The following is a 22764-nucleotide window of genomic DNA, read 5'->3' on the forward strand; positions in this document are numbered from 1 at the left end:
AGAAGAATTAAAGAAGAAAACAAAGCAAAAAAGAGAAAAACAGACAAGACAGGAAATAAATTTGTGTGTATTTATGTGTATGAATATTTAATTCTTAGTAAAGAAAGAAAGAAAGACAAGGGGGGAAAAGGAAATAAAAGGAAAACTAAAATATTTATAAATAAATATTTGGAATAAAAGAAAAGAAAGAAGACTGAGATGAGAAACAAAAAGGCTTTTAAAAGAAAAAGAAAAGGAAACAGATAAGAGACAGAAATGAAGACGTTTCTTATTTTCTTTTTTTTAAATAACACTTTATTGAAAAAGTACAAATTTACAAAGCCAATATATCATCACGTTATCATCCTATTAAATATAGAGAAGAACAGAGAAATTATCAAAGGGAACAATCTGATAAAAATCTAGTAGAAACAACTTATAATACAAAATTGAAAATAAATTACATAGGAAGTGCTGTAGTTAAATATGTCCATGGATGGAAAGGAGAAAAAAAGGAAAACAAGTAAAGAAGCAAGAAAACTACAGCGGCGGCTACAATTATCGACAGTCCATAATTATCAACACCTTTTCAGATTTACCAATAAAATCAATTTTACAAAGGTGAGTTTCAGTTACAACAGTTATTATTGGTTAATTAATCAACCGGAAGACCCCGCCCTCGCCCATTGAGCTTGTCGTCTGATGACACAGCTTGTTACCTGAGATGGAATTTTTTTTAGCACAATCAGCAATTTGATGAAAACCCGGACGTTATCATCGCAGGTAAGCATGGTGGAAAGATCATGGACATGTTTTTACTGATCAAATTCACTGATATTTCATGATCTCCTTGTCGAAACCTACTTTGTTTCTTACTCTTTCATTTGACAGTCGCCATTTTGTATCTAAACGCGCGTTTGAGAAGTCACATGAGGTGTCGATAACAGCGATCACTTTCACCGGTGTCCGCCATTATCGACACCCTGTGGAGTTAAGTGACATTTACAACTGTTATGGATCGATCTTTGTGTAACATTGTTGAAGTCGATGAAGTACTTTAAAAAAATAAAAGTGCTGTGATTTGCAATATATTTTTTTCTGATTCATAACAGAATGGAATGTTTATAGAGTATTTGGAATCCGATTGCAGTAAATAGAATTAGAGCAGAATTAAATTCCGAGCATATAAAAAAAAAACATGCTTGAAATATTCAGATGTTTCTACTCCGTTCATAACTTTTTTTTGTTTGCAGTTTGTTGTAAATATCTACCACATATTACAATATCAGTAGACATTTTGTATTTTGGTTCGAGGAATGACATGCGACCTTTGACCTGGATCTCCATGCGGTTACAATGTCGATTGCCTGTTGACATTTATTGGTAAACGACAAAACTAGAAATGAATACAAACAACAATGAATGATTAACAAAATGTGATCTATGAAAATACTTAGAAAGCGGGTAGAAAGTGGAACAAAAAGATTTTCTGACACAGGTTAAACATTATCAGTTCATTTGTTTGCAAACATTAGAATTACTTCCTCATTTACGTAAACACAGACATCGATTATATTTATATTTATATAAAATATATTTTGTACTAAATATGTCTATGAAAAAAAATTAAATAAAAATTATGTTTTGTTAACAAAATACCACATACCGATTATATATTTTTTTATAAATAATCATCTGGATGTTGATAATTGCGGAACGGTGTCGATAACTGTGGACAAAGATGTCGATAATTGCAGAACGGCGTCGATAACTGTGGACAAAGGTGTCGATAATTGTGGAACGGTGTCAATAACTGTGGACAAAGGTGTCGATAATTGTGGAATGGTGCCGATAACTGTGGACAAAGGTGTCGATAATTGCGGAACGGTGCCGGTAACTGTGGACAAAGGTATCGATAATTGTGGAACGGTATGAATAACTGTGGACAAAGGTGTCGATAATTGTGGAACGGTATGAATAACTGTGGACAAAGCTGTCGATAATTGTGGAACGGTATGAATAACTGTGGACAAAGCTGTCGATAATTGTGGAATGGTATCCATAACTGTGGACAAAGGTGTCGATAATTGTGGAATGGTGTCAATAACTGTGGACAAAGGTGTTGATAATTGTGGAACGGTATGAATAACTGTGGACAAAGGTGTCGATAATTGTGGAATGGTATTGATAACTGTGGACAAAGGTGTCGATAATTGTGGAATGGTGTCGATAACTGTGGACAAAGGTGTCAATAATTGTGGAACGGTATCAATAACTGTGGACAAAGTATTTGATAATTGTGGAACAGTGTCTAACTGGGGACAAAGTTGTTGATAATTGTAGAACGGTGTCGATAACTGTGGACAAAGGTGTCGGTAATTGTGGAATGATGTCGATAACTGTGGACAAAGGTGTCGATAATTGTGGAACGGTATCGATAACTGTGGACAAAGGTGTCGATAATTGTGGAACGTGTCGATAACTGTGGACAAAGGTGTTGATAATTGTGGAACGGTATCGATGACTGTGGACAAAGCTGTCGATAATTGTGGAACGGTGTCAATAACTGTGGACAAAGGTGTCGATAATAGTGGAATGGTATCAATAACTGTGGACAAAGGTGTCGATAATTGTGGAACGGTGTCAATAACTGTGGACAAAGGTGTTGATAACTGTGGAACGGTATGAATAACTGTGGACAAAGGTGTCAATAATTGTGGAACGGTATCGATAACTGTGTACAAAGGTGTCGATAATTGTGGAATGGTGTCGATAACTGTGGACAAAGGTGTCGATAATTGTGGAACGGTATCAATAACTGTGGACAAAGTATTTGATAATTGTGGAACGGTGTCTAACTGTGGACAAAGTTGTCGATAATTGTAGAACAGTGTCGATAACTGTGGACAAAGGTGTCGATAATTGTGGAATGGTGTCGATAACTGTGGACAAAGGTGTCGATAATTGTGGAATGGTATCGATAACTGTGGACAAAGGTGTCGATAATTGTGGAACGTGTCGATAACTGTGGACAAAGGTGTCGATAATTGTGGAACGGTATCGATGACTGTGGACAAAGCTGTCAATAATTGTGGAACGGTATCGATGACTGTGGACAAAGCTGTCGATAATTGTGGAACGGTGTCAATAACTGTGGACAAAGGTGTCGATAATTGTGGAACAGTGTCAATAACTGTGGACAAAGGTGTCGATAATTGTGGAATGGTATCAATAACTGTGGACAAAAGTGTCGATAATTGTGGAACGGTGTCAATAACTGTGGACAAAGGTGTTGATAATTGTGGAACGGTGTCAATAACTGTGGACAAAGGTGTTGATAATTGTGGAACGGTGTCGATAACTGTGGACAAAGGTGAAGGTGTTGATAATTGTGGAACGGTGTCAATAACTGTAGACAAAGGTGTCGATAACTGAGGAACGGTGTCGAAAACTGTGGATAAAGGTGTCAATAATTGTGGAATGGTATCGATAACTGTGGACAAAGGTGTCGATAATTGTGGAACGGTGTCGATAACTGTGGACAAAAGTGTCGATAATTGTGGAATGCTGTCATGTGATCTGATACACTAAATAATCGGGAATCAACTCATTTTTTTCAGTTGAAGTTTGAGTAATTATTCATGCACAATTTATGTACTGAAAGTCTTTTCTACTTTTGCAACAGCCAACAGATCGTTAAGGTGTCGATAATTGTATCCGCCGCTCTAATAATTAAAAAAATACATACAAGGGGAAACAATTATGTAATCCAGTGGTTAAATGTTTTTATAAATATATCGTACAATCTTTCTGCTTTTGCTCCTTTTTTAAGGAAATTTTAATGATCTGAAGTAAATGAAGACGTTTCTTGTTTTTGTTTGTATCTCTAGCCTAATTCTAGGTCCCGTCTCAAATCGCCTATTAAGACACTAAATAGTGTGTCTAATATGAAACGTAACCATGGTAACGGTGTCATTCAGATACAGTATGACTTCCGGTTTGGGACGCTGCCTTGTTTCAGACACATGAGCAGGAAAGACAGACACGCCTTCATGACACAGACCCGCCCTTAGATTAATCCCCGCCCCCTTTAATACTCCATTGGATACAGTCCTGACCTCTCTTGGATGTGATTGGTTCTTGGGGTTGTCAATCGTGTTTTATTTATTTTAATTCATTGTCCGGTGGAGCGCACGGTGTCGGTGTTGGAGAGGGAGGAAGTGAATAATTTAAATGTCTCGGATAGCGAAAAGAGACGGAAGGACACGATCGGCTCGTTTTTATGGTGTTAATTTGATCAGTGTTTTATAAAGTAGAGAGAGGTGGTATTAATTAACAACCGTGTTTGTAATGTTACGGTGCTTTTATCAGAGACAGTCTCAGGTTTGTGTGAATAAAGAAGATTAACGGTTTGCATTTTTCTGGGAAATAGCTTGTAAAAATCCCTGTCCGAGTCGAGCGGATGGCAAGATGGCAACAACACCACCAAAAGGACTGACCACTGAAGAAACAGACACAACAAACAGCGCTGCGTTATCGACAATGGCAGCATCTTTAGCTTTAAACAGCCGGGTTTACTCTCTGGACGACTTCGATACAGTGGCCACTGTGGGTGAGTTACTTCCTGCCCTGTTCTACACTCAAGTCCCACCAGGAAACTAACTTCCGGTCACTGGACACCAGAGACGCTGCTGTTTAGCGTCATTCCGACAGCGACACTGAATTCTGCGTTCTGATTGGTCAGAGACTCTGACAGTAGTTCCGGCTGCGATTCAAATTTATATCAGTATCAATGCGCGAGGTCTAATACATGGTTTCCATAGTAACAGCTTATTCACAGAGACTTGTATGGAGGTAGAGGATGCGCCATGTAATGTAGCACCTAATTAATTAGTAATAAACAAATTAAAAATGGGTTGTTATTGAAGTAAGACATAATGTACAGGTTATTATTGTGAAATAAACCCTGACCATGAAGGAGTAGATTTAAATAATATTGGCTTTTTTTTTTTTTTTAATCTCATCTCATTATCTACGGGCGAAAGGCGGGGTACACCCTGGACAAGTCGCCAGGTCATCACAGGGCTGACACATAGGCCAAGTTTACATTAGACCGTATCTGTCTCGTTTTCTTCGCGGATGCACTGTCCGTTTACATTAAAATGCCGGGAAACGGGAATCCGCCAGGGTCCACGTATTCAATCCAGATCGTGTCAGCTCCGGTGCTGTGTAAACATTGAGAATACGCGGATACGCTGTGCTGAGCTCTAGCTGGCGTCGTCATTGGACAACATCACTGTGACATCCACCTTCCTGATTCGCTGGCGTTGGTCATGTGACGCGACTGCTGAAAAACGGCGCGGACTTCCGCCTTGTATCACCTTTTCATTAAAGAGTATAAAAGTATGAAAATACTGCTGCAAATACTGCCCATTGTGTAGTTATGATGGTCTTTAGGCTTGCCATCCTTCCACTTGCAAGTGGTAAGTGACTTGCGTGCAGCGGCTCAGTCCCGAATCACTGCTCGTGCGCTTCACTCGCGCGCTCTGTGAGCTGCGCAGGGCCGGAGTGCGCACCCTCCAGAGGGCACTCGCTGTTCAGGGCGGAGTGATTTGGAGCGCAGCCGCTGAGGAGGAAGCGATGAGCCGCCCTGACACATTTCTCAACTTGCGTGCCGAATTAGTCATGTGATTAGCGTATCCGTGTATTGGCGTTGCTGTGTGCACGCTAATCATTTTAAAAACGTTAATCTGGTGATCCGCTGATACGGTCTAATGTAAACCCCACCATAGACACAGACAACCATTCACACTCACATTCACACCTACGGTCAATTTAGAGTCACCAGTTAACCTAACCTGCATGTCTTTGGACTGTGGGGGAAACCGGAGCACCCGGAGGAAACCCACGCGGACACGGGGAGAACATGCAAACTCCGCACAGAAAGGCCCTCGCCGGCCACGGGGCTCGAACCCAGACCTTCTTGCTGTGAGGCGACAGCGCTAACCACTACACCACCGTGCCGCCCCAAAGATTTTTTTTTTGTCAATTCACTATATATCCAGGACATGTACGAGAATTGAAATGCTGTTTCTTTCTCACCTTACTTGTAAAAACAGAAAGATTTTTTAAAAATTGTATTAAGAAAAACAATATATGGGTCTGTTTCAGAAACTGGGTACTGTGGGGGTACCCCACTAAATATACTCAGTCAATAAACTATACGCTTTTGAATGATGTTGGTCTCATCTCATTATCTCTAGCTGCTTTATCCTTCTACAGCAGACCTGGGCATTTTATGGCCCTTTGGTTCATTCTGACCGGCCCGTGTAAGGTTAATTAGAAATTACAAAATAAACGTATTTTCTAATTTTACCTCACGCATGGACTGAATGTGCCTTGCTTTTAGTTTGAAGTTGTGTTCAACAAAAACGCAATGCGCGCGACATGAACATGACATGAAATCCCACGAAACCTAATCCCGCGATAACTACTCCCGTAATTTGTCCAGACCAACCACAAACTTGTACATCATCCTTCAAACGGTCCAGCCAATCACATAGTGTGACGTCACCAGCAGGCGCCGGAGCCCGAGCCGATCTGTAGATCTGATACCTACACCGAATCGACGTTGTTGCGAGCAGGTCACATGAGGTGATTAGACTACAAATGTGGGCATCATTATTATAATATGATGCATCTTGCTTGATATTTGGAGTAGAAAGACAATATTGTGATGTCTTTATTGTGTTTTGGGGTGAATGTGACTGAAAAAAAAGGTACAAATGTTCACATTTTGTTAACCATTGTTTTGGGAAATTTGATTGAATAAATGACATTTTTTGTAAGGCAACCTTGTTTTTCCATACTCTTACCAGTCTTAGCAGCTTGTAAAAACAATGATATTTATTGCTTTATATAAAGAAAGACAATTAATATTATGCAGAATTTAGTTCAGCCTTTTGGTCCGGCCCTCCATAAAATTTTCTGTTTCTCATGTGGCCCCATGGAAAAAATAATTGCCCACCCCTGTTCTACAGGGTCGCAGGCAAGTTGTTGCGATTTTCTCTTTTTGTGATTAAAATTGAGTGATATGTTAAATATTAAGTTATTACCGAAAAACTATTGATTAAAAAACAAAGACACTGAGAAATGGTCCTATAAACAACTTTACCAATATAAAAGATTACCAGGACGACAAAAATGCAGAAAAATAGGCTTTACTTATCCAAATGCACCTGTTGGTTCAAAAGTTAAAGTGCAGAGAAGCTCACAGCACAACATGAAGTTACCTTCAAATATAATATAAATGCCTCAGCTTTCATGTAAGAAAAAAAACTATTAATACTAGTACTGTGTGCAGGCAGTCTCTCCTGAAGACTAAATTAAACAATAATTATAAACTAATATAATAAATGGCTCAGGCTTGATAGAAGAAAAAAACACAATTTGAACAGAATCTCACAGTATGATGGAAACTAAAATACCATTTTGGCAAAAATGTTGGCATCCATTAATTTCTTGTATTAAGTAAAAAAAATAATGTAAAGTGCACACAGTCCTTCACTGTAAACATAACACACTTTCAGTAACAATTTAAGCCTATATAAACACTGACTCGCACATGCTGCTTCTCTTGAACGTATATACGGAAGTAAGGCGGAAGGTAGTTTGTCGACGTCACCTCAAGACGACGCCAACGATTGGTCAAATTTGCGGGAAAGTTGCGGTGATTGGATATAATTGCAGCACCGCCCTGAATTTGCGGGGATTGGTTGAATTTGTGTTGAAGTTACAAATCGCAACATCGCGAAATCCTGGAGGGTCTGATAAACGACCGTTTACTTTTCAGCTCAAATACACAAAGCGGTATTGAGGTTTTTCACCTGACGTCACAGGGTCACGTGACGCCCCGGTATCCGCCATTTTGAAGGTCAAGCTACATACTAACGCTGCAGACAGAGAGGGAGAACCAGCTTGAAAAAAAAAAAAGTGTTACAGACACCGGATCCAGTGTAAATAGCTGCCGGAGCGCGCTCCGGCTTGCTCCCCCTCAAATTAAGCAGCGCGCTCCGGCTTGCTCCCGGAGTGCTCCGGCCGAGGTTCCGGAGCGCGCTCCGGCTTGCTCCCCCTCAAGTTAAGCAGCGCGCTCCGGCTTGCTCCCGGAGCACTCCGGGAGCAAGCCGGAGCGCGCTGCTTAATTTGAGGGGGAGCAAGCCGGCGCGCGCTCCGGCAGCTATTTACACTGGATCCGGTGTAAATAGCTGCCGGATCATAATTACAGTAAACTAGTAAATACAGTAAAGGAAAAACTTGAGACTGAAAGGTTTTAACAGTCATCCAAATGACTGAACGTAAACATTGCTACAGTAACATACTAGCTATGTTGTTGACATTAGCTAGTGCTAACAGCTAGCTGCTAGTACACTGCTACAACACAGACACCGACCCTAATAATACAGTTCTTGGTCATTGCCTGGTAACAGCAAATTTATAACGGGCCATGTCTCAACAGACTAAGAAGTTATTTCAATGACATTTAATAGCATTTTGTTTATCCTGAGGACCGAAAGTAAATGAAAATGTGAACAAACCTTAGCTGTAATAAGATGGCGACCACCGGCTCCAGGGACGACCCGCTGATGTAGGCATGTTACCCAGCCTGACACAAAATATTTGTAGGCATCCAAACTCTTATACGCTTTCAGATCAATACCTGTGTATGGCGATGGGTTTTTAACGACATAGGTATACAGATCATGTGGGCCGAAGTCAGGTAAAGACGAGGGCTTCGTGTACTTCCGTACGTCAGTGAACAATCCTGGTGGAAGCAGGTAAACGTCGTTCTCTAAACCTGCTAACCTCAATTTTTGCAAATACCTCTCCCTCTGCTCGCCCTGTAAATGCCCTACGTCGCTGGATAGTGAAGGTGTTTTCTGCATCTCACTCCTTTTTCTTTTATGTTTTTCATTTGTCGCCTTCCTCGCATTCAAACTGATTCGAGCCGTGACGTCCAAAATGGCAGCCTCACATGACTTGGTCACGTGGGTGAAATACCTCAACTGGCCGGTTTCGCAAGTGGAATATTGCGCATGCACACATCGCTCTTTCCGAATAGAAACATCCGGCGATTCATCAAAACAATATGTCGAGTGAGATGCTTCGGAAATCATGTGAATAAACTGATAAATTTGATATGTAACCCGAATATCGGCGTATTTTGGCACTTGTCCGGCCACTAACTGAGACGATGAACTTGTCCGACATAAAGGATCACTTGTCCCGGACAAGCGGACAACCGTTAATGTCGAGCCCTGTTTGGCCCTATGTATTATAATCCAAAGAATTGCTTTACCTGGATCTCTAACTGAAAACCAGCCATCCAAAAAGTTCAAAGCTTTATACAAAGGAATGTTTTGGTTTATTTATTTTTTCCCTTCTTCTAATTTTTTTTTTTTTGGTAAGAACTGCATTGTTTTCCCCCTCCAGTAAATATCTCTGCTGTTCTAGACACTCGGCAGATTCTGCCATTTTTATTGAAAGATTGAAATGTGACCAGAGTGAAAGGGGAATGTCATTTTTATTATAATTTTTTTTAAATGATTTTAATGCCTGTTTATACATAAAATAAAAAATATGACCGCCCATGTAAACACAAACGAGCACTCCGACCCAAACGACGGTTTTCCAAAGTTTTCTCAGCCACATAATCCACACATCCCGAGACCATTACTGAAACATTTAATTTTTGATCATGTTCTCCATACTCCATATCTACTTTTTTAGAGGTTATTTGTAATGGTAAGAAATAAAAACAAAATCTTTTATTGCACCTAGGGTGACCATTTCCATAACACCAAAAAGGAGGACATTATTTGGACGGGGGGTCTGGGGGCCCTCCCCCAGAAAATTTTGTATTTCTTAGATGCAATTTCCTGCATTCTAATCAATTTTGGGGTGAATAATGGCAAATCCCATCTGATTCATAGCCCTCAAATTTTTATGTAAACCACAGTGGCAAGATTGAGAATGGATCATTTTTATGCAAGTCGCTCAAGTTTGGCGAAATTAACATCGCAATTTTGTAGGGTTAAAGATTATGATTGTGGGGGGAAAAAAGAGTAAGGTCAAAGCATTCATAGTATTTATTATAATTCATGTATTAGCTCTTAATTGGCTAGAGCACACAGTATTTATATTTATTAAAAACATTGTGGAGTTAACAAACCACTGAAATTAAACTTAAGGTGCTGAGTACCAAAAAGCACAACGTTTGTAGATTCTCAAAGAACAAATAGGCAACATAACCAGCAACATTATAAAACGTTTTAAAGCATTCATAGTATTTAATATTATAATTCATGTATTAGCTCTTAATTGGCTAGAACACCATATTTGTATTTATTAAAAACATTGTGGAGTAACAAACCACTGAAATTAAACTTAAGGTAGATATAGTAGATGTGCATTTGCACTGTCATCCATATCCTAACAAGTTAAGTTGTGAGCAGCTGGTCTACCGGACAGACTCGTGTTTCCAAGTCCCAGCCAGGGCCAGGGAGGCAGGGCACTAGGCACACGCCAGGAAGATCATCAAAGGATAGAGCGCAACGCGTTCTAGAACGCAACGCCTCGCGGTGCGGAGTTCGCATTGCATGCCAAAAAACATCGAGCCATAGACTCTTTATTGTAGATTACTAGTGTGCAGCACAGATCTGCAGTTTCCCTACAAAACGTTATTCTAGAACTCTGCTCTTCCAGTCTGGCAAGTCGATATTATATAATTCCGTTCATCGTCTCTAAAAGGAGGACAAATGTGCGTCCGGCTTGATGCTGCGCCGGACGCCGGACAAGACATTGAAAAGACGGACGGTCCGGACTAAAGCCGGACGTCTGGCCACCCTAATTGCACCTTTAACTAAGCCCATGTTTACATTAGACCGCATCAGTGGATCATCAGATTAACATTTTTAAAACGATTAGCGTGCACACAGCAACACCAATACACGATTTGCGTGCACACAGCAATACCAATACACGGATACGCTCGGCTCCGCAGGCATCCTGCGCTCCAAATCACTCCGCCCTGAACAGCGAGTGCCCTCTGGAGGGTGCGCACTCCGGCCCTGCGCAGCTCACACAGCACGCGAGTGAAGTGCACGAGCAGTGATTCGAGACTGAGCCGCTGTGTGTGTGATCCCAGCGCAGATCACTTACCACTTGCAAGTGGAAGGATAGCAAGCCTAAAGACAATCATAACTACACAATGGGCAGTATTTGCATCAGTATTTGCAGTATTTTCATACTTTTATACTCTTTAATGAAAGGTGATACAAGGCGGAAGTCCGCGCCGTTTTTCAGCAGTCGCGTCACATGACCAACGCCAGCGAATCAGGAAGGTGGATGTCACAGTGATGTTGTGTAATGACGACGCCAGCTAGAGCTCAGCACAGCGTATCCGCGTATCTCAATGTTTACACAGCACCGGAGCTGACACGATCTGGATTGAATACGTGGACGCTGGCGGATTCCCGTTTCCCGGCGTTTCCAGGCGTTTTAATGTAAACGGACAGTGCATCCGCGAAGAAAACGAGACAGATACGGTCTAATGTAAACTTGGCCTAAGTGTACATTGGTCATGATTTGGTGATCAGTCATACAATATGATGTGCTGTTTAGTCAACACACAATGTTATCATGAGACGTGTTCAAATTCAGTCCAAATGTTAACGAGAATATAATTTTAGTCATACACAAGGACCAATAACGAACAGTAAAAGTAAAGCTCCTTTATAACCGTTGTCAGTTTCTCCAAAATAAAAGAACCATTCACAGGAAAATAACCACTTTTTTTTTTTTGTTAAACTTTTAATGAACTTTCAGATTTGTTTTTATTAGTTTTCTTGTCGCTCATATTTACCTCAGATTTTTGTCATCCACCTGGGATCCATCCATCCATCAGCAAACCACATTAATGATCAGATGACGACAACAACAACAAAACAGCCCTGTGAGGAAATCTTTGGTGTTAGTTTAAAGTGCATATCACATACATGTCAACCTTTGGTCAATCAAACCTGTATAAGCAACCTCCAAAATCCGTATTTCCCTTATAAAATCCATATAAGATGCAAATTAAAATAATTTACCTAAAATTTGAATGATAATTAACAATGATGTATCCCAGTTACTTTTTATTCAATATTATTAACAATAAACCTTCAGAATGAATACAAAGCTCCAGTGTTTGACAAAAACACAAAGTGTTATCAGCGTAGTTACGAAGGAAATACTTCGTTGTTTGGAGACAGGTTTCACCGAGCGGCTATTATGTGCGAGACTTCATATTAGCCACAAAGTCAGGAAAATCTGTTCGCAAAATTACGTTATAATGACCAAATACAATGAAAAGTATTTTTCCAGTCTCACCTGTGAAAGGTAATCCCATGTGATCTCGTTTGGACGGTAAACCTGTTGGTACAGTTAAACGCAGCACATGAATGAGGCATCTTTATTCTCGGCTACTGTCTAGACGCTATACCAGAGACGGCTGAAGAATCTCCACTTTGCCACATCCAATATGGCGGCGAGGATGATGTATGATTCTACGCAGAATGCGGCGTCTGTTTATATGTCTATGACTTCACGGTAGGCGGGATTCTCGCAATGCGGTGTGCGCATGATCAAAAGTGGAACGAAGTCTCGCTACCACAAGATAACGCACGATTTCATAAGACTCTTTACTGGCTGTCTGTGGTGTACAGTACGTTTGTAAATGTTATGTGCTCTTTTATCATCGTGGGAATTGATTATAGCTCTAAATAAATATTGAAGTTTTTTTAAAGAATCCGTATAACTTTTTATTTATACGCCCGTATACTACGTTTATTGAATCAAATCCCTATAAAATACAGACATTCCGTATAGGTTGACATGTATGATATCACAAGTAAATTCAGGAGCAAGATCAATGTAATTCTCCTATTTTATATTAAACTTTGGTCAAATATCTGTCACATTCTGCATTCTCTGCAATTATTTTACCTTGCGCAATACCAGAAAAATTCAGTTGAAATCAAGCCATTTGAGGCGAACTGGTCCGCCTCTGAAAAAACTTGGCATTTGGATTTCCCGGCAAACATTGATTTTCGTGACATCGCGTGCGGGACGCCTCCCTCTGAATCCTACGTCAGCGCTGGTTTGTTTATGAGAAAACGACCTGGTGGTTTTCTGCAAATTTCTTCAACGTTATCGCGTAATTATTAAAATGGTTAACAGATGTATCGTAGGAGGGTGTAGCAACACCAATCTTGATGGGATTAGTACTCATCGTTTCCCAAAAGACCGGACAATGAGAGAGAAATGGGAGCGCTTGGTCTACACAGGCTGTGCACTGAAACTGTGCAAAGCTCGCGCAGCCTGCTGGCGCTTCCGCAGGTGACGTCACGAATCTGGCTCCAGACTCCATTGGGAATTTTCCAGATGTGTTTTATTTTATTTTTTTCTGCTGTAGACAGATGGCCTTGTGCAAAATTACCCTTCTGGATGAGTGTGTAAAGGGACATACTTTCATATAAAAAAAAAAAAAAAAAACACAAAATTGTTCCAGAATAAGCACTTTAATGCTAAACCTCCTGACCCAGCGGTCTCAAAAGTAGCCGGTCACCAGCGGCAAATAGCCGGCTATGGCTTGTTATGCCGCCGGCTATTGTCAGTCGAGTCACAAAATTTAATATTAAATATTTCTGACAGCAAAAAAAGTTGTGAACGTAAATTACATCCACTATGTCACGTATGTCCGTTGCCGCGTCAACTGTGTTTACATCCTCGACACGAGTGCAGCCATTACTGCCGCCTGTGTTGCCAGATTGCGCGTTTTCCTGCCCAATTTGGGCGGTTTTAAGTGCATTTTGGCGGGTTTTGAACATATTTTGGGCTGTAAAACGTCAGCAGTATCTGGCAACATATTTTTTTTTACTTAAGAAATTACTCAAGAAATTAATGGATGCCAACGTTTTTGCCAAAATGGTATTTTATTTTCCATTGTTTAGGCAGCTTCAGCATCATACTGTGAGATTCTGTTCAAATTGTGTTTTTCTTCTATGAAGCCTGAGCCATTTATTTTATTAGTTTATAATTATTGTTTAATTTAGTCTTCAGGAGAGACTGCCTGCACACAGTACTAGTATTAATAGTTTTTTTTTTCTTACATGAAAGCTGAGGCATTTATATTATATTTTAAGGTAACTTCATGTTGTGCTGTGAGGTTCTATGCACTTTAACTTTTGAACCAACAGGTGCATTTGGATAAGTAAAGCCTATTTTTCTGCATTTTTGTAGTCCTGGTCATCTTTTATATTGGTAAAGTTGTTTTATAGGACCATTTCTCAGTGTCTGTTTTTTTTAATCAGTAGTTTTTCAGTAATAACTTAATATTTAACATATCACTCAATTTTAAACAACCCCCGCACCTCCCCCATAGTCTCCAAAATTTCTGTGGGAAACACTGGCGTGCGTAACAACGCTAATCAAGCTTAAGCTAGACGACCCGCCTCAAATACCCGTCCCGGGTAAAAGTTATCCCAATTTTAGATGGCCTGTTCCAAACCATCCCGCCCCATGAAAAATTCGTACTTGCATATCTATCTATCTATCTATCTATCTGTCTGTCTGTCTGTCTGTCTGTCTATCTATCCCTGCATCCCTGCACGCTTTGCGTGCATTATGTCTGCCGCTGGCAGACATTTTACCATTTTGCACCCTGCTGTAAATTATTTGTACCCTGCTATTCTCCCAAACTTTGAAGCCCCTGCTGACCCTCAATGATGGACCTCTTTTCATATATCAAAGTCCATCTGTGCGGAAGATTTAGGAAAGTTGTGACTAAAAGTAGAACATGTAAACTTAAATGCACTATATATATATATATATATATATATATATATATATATATATATATATATATATATATAATTTTTTTTTTTCCCCACCTTTTGTATATGAAAATGTGCATGGCACTGAAAGAGTGATTCAAATAGAGACCAAACAGAAATCTGGTGACCCACACAGGAGTCTGCTTATTTTTAGACGTGTGTGTGTGGTCGTGCTCATGGTTTTCCTTGTGGCCTCTTTGGTCAATGGTGTATGAATTTGAAAGGACGGCTCCTCCTCTCGGCCTGAGGGATGAGAACTGGGTCATGTTGGGTTACGCATGCACGCACATGTACACGTGCGCATATATTACCTCACAGGTTCATATCTACAAGTGCTAACATGTCTTCCTTTTCCATGTTTACAGATGTTTGGTGTATCAGTGTCCTGCTGTATCCTGGTCATTAATGAAACACTCTTTATGTCGTCCATTACATTTGTTTTTTTACGCTTCTCAATTGACCTGAAACTTTATTTAATGATGGTGTTTTGCTGCCATAAGCACTAAAGCTTTTGATTTTGAAGTGTGTGTGTGTGTGTGTGGTTATGGAGGTTAAATCAACTAAAAATAAATTCTTCTGCTCAGACGAACACTTCATAACGTTCAAATGTCCAGACAGCTCATTTGCCTCTCGGCCTAAACACGAAGCACGTGAGATGATGAACATGAGGTCTCTCTCAGTGACGGTGTCATCTCCATAATTGAATGAATTAATCTCATCTCATTATCTGTCGCCGCTTTATCCTGTTCTACAGGGTCGCAGGCAAGCTGGAGCCTATCCCAGCTGACTACGGGCGAAAGGCGGGGTACACCCTGGACAAGTCGCCAGGTCATCACAGGGCTGACACATAGACACAGACAACCATTCACACTCACATTCACACCTACGGTCAATTTAGAGTCACCGGTTAACCTAACCTGCATGTCTTTGGACTGTGGGGGAAACCGGAGCACCCGGAGGAAACCCACGGGGAGAACATGCAAACTCCGCACAGAAAGGCCCTCGCCGGCCACGGGGCTCGAACCCAGGACCTTCTTGCTGTGAGGCGACAGCGCTAACCACTACACCACCGTGCCGCCCTGAATGAATTAATAATAATAGTTTATTACAGTCCCCTTGCGCATGACGTCACGCATGACGTGATAATTACACCTGGGGGTCAAACAGACCCCATCTTTCGTGTAAGCAAGGCTTCATTGGTCTTCAGTACAGTTAATTTTTGCACTGCTTTTGGTGGTTCAAATCGAGAAATAGATAAGATATTACCATCTTCCCGCTATCAAGAAAAATGTTAACAAAGAGAAGCAAATGCTTCAAGAACAGCGATGAAATGAGGGGTTAAAGAGATGCAGCAAGAGCAGCCAAGCCTGAAAACTCCAGAGAAATTTGCGATTGTATTTAAAAAAAAAAAAAAACAGAAAGTCGGAAGTGAGTATGAAAGAGTTTGCTTCAGAATCTTGTGGGTTTTTTTTTTTTTCTGCTCACATTTGAATTAGCTTCTTCAGGAACGTTTGATTTTCTTACAGGTGAAGCAGTTTCCTTATTCGACATGTTGCCCCTTTTCCACCAAAGCAGTTCCAGGGCTGGTTCGGGGCCAGTGCTTAGTTTGGAACCGGGTTTTCTGTTTCCACTGACAAAGAACTGGCTCTGGGGCCAGAAAAACCGGTTCCAGGCTAGCACCAACTCTCTGCTGGGCCAGAGGAAAGAACCGCTTACATCGGGGGGGCGGAGTTGTTAAGACCAACAACAATAACAAGACCGCGAAAGATCGCCATTTTTAAGCAACGAGAAGCAGCGGCTGTACAAACGCGAAGTCATTTATTATTATTGTTGTTGCTGCTGCTGCTTCTTCCGTGTTGTTTTTGCTTTGATATTCGCGCCAAGGTTTATGCAAACGTAGCGCTGTAACTTCCGTATACAGTGACGTAACTGAGGTATACAGCGATGTAACCGACGTATACAGCGACGTAATGACGTATACAGCGACGTAATGACGTGTCTTCTCTTAGCACCGCGAGCGATGGAAAAGCAAACTGGTTCTCAGCTGGCTCACAAGTTGAACGAGTTGTGAACCAGCACCGGCACTGGCCCCGAACCAGCCCTGGAACTGATTTGGTGGAAAAGGGGTAACAGAAAACCCAGATTGGTTTCAAATATGCGTGATGTATCCTGAAAGAACAGATTAAGAGCAGAGAGCGCTGAAGTTTTGTTTCTGTTATCAGAGGAACCCAGTCGATATAATGAAATGTTGAACACAGCTGCTGTTCAACACTGAACATTATACACAGTACCAGCCAAATGTTTGGACACCCCTTCTAATTCAGTGGTTTTTCTTTAGTTTTATTAATTAAAAGACACTTCGTCATGTCTTAAAGTAATGATGGATGTCGTTTCTCTTTACTTAGCTGAGCGGTTCTTGACGTAATATGGATTACTGCAGTTGTGGTGTTGAATACTGCATTTTTATTATTTGCTATTTGATCTCAAACACATTAAGAAGGCCAGAAACTCGTCCACTAATTAACTTTTGATGAGACACACCTATTAATTGAAAAGCATCCCAGGTGACGACCTCATGAAGCTGGTTAAGATAACGCCAATAGTGTACAAAATGTCATCAAGGCAAATGGTTGATACTTTGAAGAATCTAAAATATGAAACATTTTGGGTTCCCCCCCACACACTTTTTTGTTTTCCGTATATATTCGAGTCTTCAGTATTGTCCTACAATGTAGAAAACAGTCAAAATACAGAAAAACCTGTGAATGAGTAGAGTAGGGGGAACCCAGTCCTGTGCAAAATGTCACCATGGAGCCAGAGTGTCGTAATGAACCTACAGTTCGAGAGAGTTTGATACAAACACGCTGAACTTTAAAACAGCTGCACGCACGTGAAAATGGAAATGAGTCGACTAGGGCAGGAAAATAGCCTGGCAAGCCAGACTAAATGTGAATATTTAGTCTGGTCTCGGTCGTAGACATTTCCGAAGGGTGTGGGAGGAACAACCCGCTGTCTTTCAAACTGTCTCTGTGCGTATAGGCCAACGCTCTGACCAGTCAGCGCAACAGTGACTGTGACGTAGTCAGAGCGACAGAAAGCAGTGGGGGAGGCCTTGAAATAAATAATTCTTCAAAATGCGTATTAATTAATAAACAGGGTCTAGATATTAAGAAGTTTGGAGTCTGTACCACATACTTAACATACACTTTTTTCCAAGTGTTTTTCAAGGGTTTGCTTAAACTGTTTTTGAGAGTTTTTATTTAGTGGTGTTTGGTGAAATAATTTCCCTTAAATTTAAAATGACAGGAAAATAAGAAACAATCAAAAAGTCATGTTTCAAAGCTGTTTATTAATTCTTCGTACTGCACAAACTAGCCCCGTCCTTTTGGCTACGAGCGGAGCCAGCTGGTAGATCAGACTTTTGCCATAGCCGGTCGGCAAAACAGCGAAAACGTCCTTCTTGAAAAGGAATGAGCGGAGAGCCTCTTCCTGCTCATGTTTCAACGAAAACTCCAAGTCTAATTCTTCTAAAACTGATTCCAAAGCGGAGTCAAACGCGCGCTGTTCACTAGCCGTAGCCATCTTTCCTGTTGTGCTTTCTCCAGCGTCGCACAGCTTTGTCGTCACTCCTGCAAAAGCCCGCCCAAAGAATCCAAACAAAAACCTTGCGTTGTGATTGGCGGGCATGATTTGATGCCCGGGGTGTTTTTGTTTATATGGTGCGAGGCTAGACCCACTCGCTAGGCAAAAATATTTTTGGCCGCTAGGCGGTTGGGTCTAGTTTACTAGGCTAGCAGGAAAAACTATTTTGGATAAAATTGTTACTGTCTATTACACACCAACTTGTGTGACTCAGTTATGCCTTTTGAATCGAGAATAAATGAAGAGGGAACTGAACATTAACCTTTTATTAAAATTATTATTATGAGGGTGATTTTATAGTTACTATATGACTACAGCTACAACTGGAATGTGCTGATTCTGTTAGCATTTGTAATTATTGTACGACCCCGATTCCAAAAAAGTTGGGACAAAGTACAAATTGTAAATAAAAACGGAATGCAATGATGTGGAAGTTTCAAAATTCCATATTTTATTCAGAATAGAACATAGATGACATATCAAATGTTTAAACTGAGAAAATGTATCATTTAAAGAGAAAAATTAGGTGATTTTTAAATTTCATGACAACAACACATCTCAAAAAAGTTGGGACAAGGCCATGTTTCCCACTGTGAGACATCCCCTTTTCTCTTTACAACAGTCTGTAAACGTCTGGGGACTGAGGAGACAAGTTGCTCAAGTTTAGGGATAGGAATAGAAAAAAGTTTGGTGACCCCTGCATTAGACCGTATCGGTCTCGTTTTCTTCGCGGATGCACTGTCCGTTTACATTAAAACGCCGGGAAACGGGAATCCGCCAGCGTCCACGTATTCAATCCAGATCGTGTCTGGTCCGGTGCTGTGTAAACATTGAGAATACGCGGATACGCTGTGCTGAGCTCTAGCTGGCGTCTCATTGGACAACGTCACTGTGACATCCACCTTCCTGATTCGCTGGCGTTGGTCATGTGATGCGACTGCTGAAAAACGGCGCGGACTTCCACCTTGTATCACCTTTCATTAAAGAGTATAAAAGTATGAAAATACTGCAAATACTGATGCAAATACTGCCCATTGTGTAGTTATGATTGTCTTTAGGCTTGCCATCCTTCCACTTGCAAGTGGTAAGTGACGCGCATGCCCGATATGCACTGAGATCACACACACAGCGGCTCAGTCCCGAATCACTGCTCGTGCGCTTCACTCACGTGCTCTGTGAGCTGCGCAGGGCTGGAGTGCGCACCCTCCAGAGGGCACTCGCTGTTCAGGGCGGAGTGATTTGGAGCGCAGGATGCCTGCGGAGCCGAGCGTATCCATGTATTGGCGTTGCTGTGTGCACGCAAATCGTGTATTGGCGTTGCTGTGTGCACGCTAATCATTTTAAAAACGTTAATCTGATGATCCGCTGATACGGTCTAATGTAAACCCCACCTAAATTGACCGTAGGTGTGAATGTGAGTGTGAATGGTTGTCTGTGTCTGTGTCCGCCCTGTGATGACCTGGCGACTTGTCCAGGGTGTACCCCGCCTTTCGCCCGTAGTCAGCTGGGATAGGCTCCAGCTTGCCTGGGACCCTGTAGAACAGGATAAAGCGGCTACAGATAATGAGATGAGATATTCAACAATATATTCACTTTCCACAGTGCTTGATTCTGATTGGTCAGAATTCAGAAGGTATTCATTCGATTAATTTTCATTTCCGGAGTAACTGAAAAAGGGATTTGTATGACAGAGGCTCCGCATAAACCGATTGAAAAGGTGCTGAGATGATGGAGGAGGAGGATGGTAATATTTTGTAGAAGTCTCCAGCTTTAAAGGTGCATTAACTGACATTTAAAAAAAAAAAAGTTCTCAAAGAGTTAAATGGGTTGAGATAAAGATTTGAATGGTCTTTTTGACTCCTTGAACCCACCTCCATTTCCACCCCATGTACACAAAGCTTCGCCCCTAAACTTTATGGCAGTTCAACGAGTTAGTATGCTCACTAAAGTTTCCACGAGCAAGGTCAGTCATGGCATCACTTTCATGCACAATTGGATTTTCAACTGCTTAAAAGCGAAGTTACAACTCTATAAGCATTCAGCCTGATTAATGAGGATGTGAAGGGCGTCAGGGGCGTGTCTATATAATACAATGAATGACAAGAAGCCAATTCAAATGCAAATACACATTCTGGGCTGGAAGACAGGTTACTGAACCCCCCCGGTCATGTAATACGTTTATTTGAAGACAATGGCTGAAGACCCCCCCCCCCCCCCAGCATTTCTACAGAACTTTCACATTAGTTGTACTAGTAAGAAATAAGACATTGATGATTTTTCATTTGTAACCATGTGACCAAAACTGCTTGCGTCATTGACCGTTGCCATGTTGGAGGATGGATATATGCGTGCACGTCCCTCAAAAGGTCAGTACTTTTGTAGAGCCACCTTTTGCTGCAATTACAACAGCAAATCTCTTGGGGTATGTCTCTATTAGCTTAGCACATCTAGCCACTGGGATTTTTCCTCATTCCTCAAGGTAAAACTGCTCCAACTCCAAGTTAGATGGGTTGCGTTGGTGTACAGCAATCTTCAAGTTATGCCACAGATTCTCAGTTGGATCGAGGTCTGGGCTTTGATTAGGCCATTCCAAGACATTTCGATGTTTGCCTTTAAACCACTCCAGTGTAGCTTTAGCAGTATGTTTAGGGTCATTGTCCTGCTAGAATGTGAACCTTCGTCCCAGTCTCAAACCTCTGGCCGACTCAAACAGGTTTTCCTCCAGAATTGCCCTGTATTTAGTGCCATCCATCTTTCCTTCAGTCCTGACCAGCTTTCCTGTCCCTGCAGATGAAAAATATCCCCACAGCATGATGCTGCCACCACCATGCTTCACTGTAGGAATGGTGTTCTCAAGGTGTTGGGTTTGCACCACACATGGTATTTCCCATGATGGCCAAAAATATCAGTTTTGGTCTCATTTGACCAGAGAATCTTCCATGTGTTTGGAGAGTCTGACACATGCTGTTGGGCAAACTCCAAACATGTTTTCTTAAGCAACGACTTTTTCTAGCTGCTCTTCCATAAAGCCCCACTCTGTGGAGTGTCCGGCTTAAAGTGGTCCTATGGACAGATGCTGCCATCTCCGCTGTGGATCTTTGCAGCTCCTTCAGTGTTATCTTTGGTGTCTTTTGTTGTATCTCTGATTAATGCCCTCCTTGCCCGGTCTGTGAGTTTTGGTGGACGGCCTTCTCTTGTCAGATTTGTAGTGGTGCCATATTATTTCTGTTTTGTTATAATGGATTTAATGGTGTGCCGTGGGATATTCAAAGTTTGGGATTTTTTTTTTTTTTAATATATAGCCCAACCCTGATCTATACTTCTCCACAACTTTGTCTCTGACCTGTTTGGAGGCTCCTTGGTTTTCATGTTGCTTGCTTAGTAGTGTTGCAGAGTCAGGGTCCTTCCAGAACAGGTTGATTTATACAGACATCATGTGACAGATCATGTGACACTTTGATTGCACACAGGTGGATCTTAATTAACTAATTATGTGACTTATGAAGTGAATTGGTTGGACCAGCTCTTATTTAGGGGTTTCATATGAAAGGGGGTGAATACATATGCACACTTCACATTTCTGTTTTTTTCAGCTTAATTATTATTTGTCACAATAAAACAATGTGCACCTTTTAAAGTGGTAGGCATGTTGTGTAAATCAAATGGTGCTAACCCTCCAAAAATCCATTTTAATTCCAGCTTGTAATGCAACAAAACAGGACAAACACCCAAGGGGGATGAATACTTTTGCAAGACACTGTGTATACAGTGGTAAGAGTCCAGACTGGAAGGTAAAGTGGAGTTTTATTTAGAAGCTTGTAGTCATTTCTCAAATTGATTTTAATATCAATCCTTTTGACTGTTTCAAAAGCTCCGTATCAAACCCACTATATAACATATTTAGTTATAAAAGAGCCCTCACCGGGCGAGGAGGCTGCAGTATTTGAGGTTGTGGATTGACTTGAATCTTGTTCGATTGACTCTCTGATCGATTGGGAAGATTCTTCAATAATTTTGCGTTTCTTTCTGCGCTCTGTAAGCCTAGCATTTCGAGCTACAGCTTTAGTACCATCTTTGATTTTGTTGTGGCCTATATTTTGTGTCCGAGCCCAGTCTGGATCTGGGATATTCCACCGAATGGGTGCCATTTGCTTGTTGTACCACTCCCAAATTAAACTTAATTTGTTATCTTTTCAACACTGATTATAAT

General features: G+C 41.1%; 1 protein-coding gene across 1 annotated transcript in view; it reads left to right on the forward strand.

Moving 5' to 3' along the window:
- The first annotated feature begins 4169 nt into the window (after nucleotides 1-4169).
- prkx (protein kinase X-linked) overlaps nucleotides 4170-22764 on the forward strand; it is a 119299-nt gene continuing 100704 nt past the window's right edge. The window contains exon 1 of the mRNA XM_060898992.1: nucleotides 4170-4591. Within this exon, the coding sequence (XP_060754975.1) occupies nucleotides 4450-4591 (142 nt within the window). The 5' untranslated portion in view covers nucleotides 4170-4449. The remainder of the gene's footprint in view (nucleotides 4592-22764) is intronic.

This window comes from Neoarius graeffei, chromosome 18 (assembly GCF_027579695.1).
Source record: "Neoarius graeffei isolate fNeoGra1 chromosome 18, fNeoGra1.pri, whole genome shotgun sequence".
Lineage (NCBI taxonomy): Eukaryota > Metazoa > Chordata > Actinopteri > Siluriformes > Ariidae > Neoarius > Neoarius graeffei.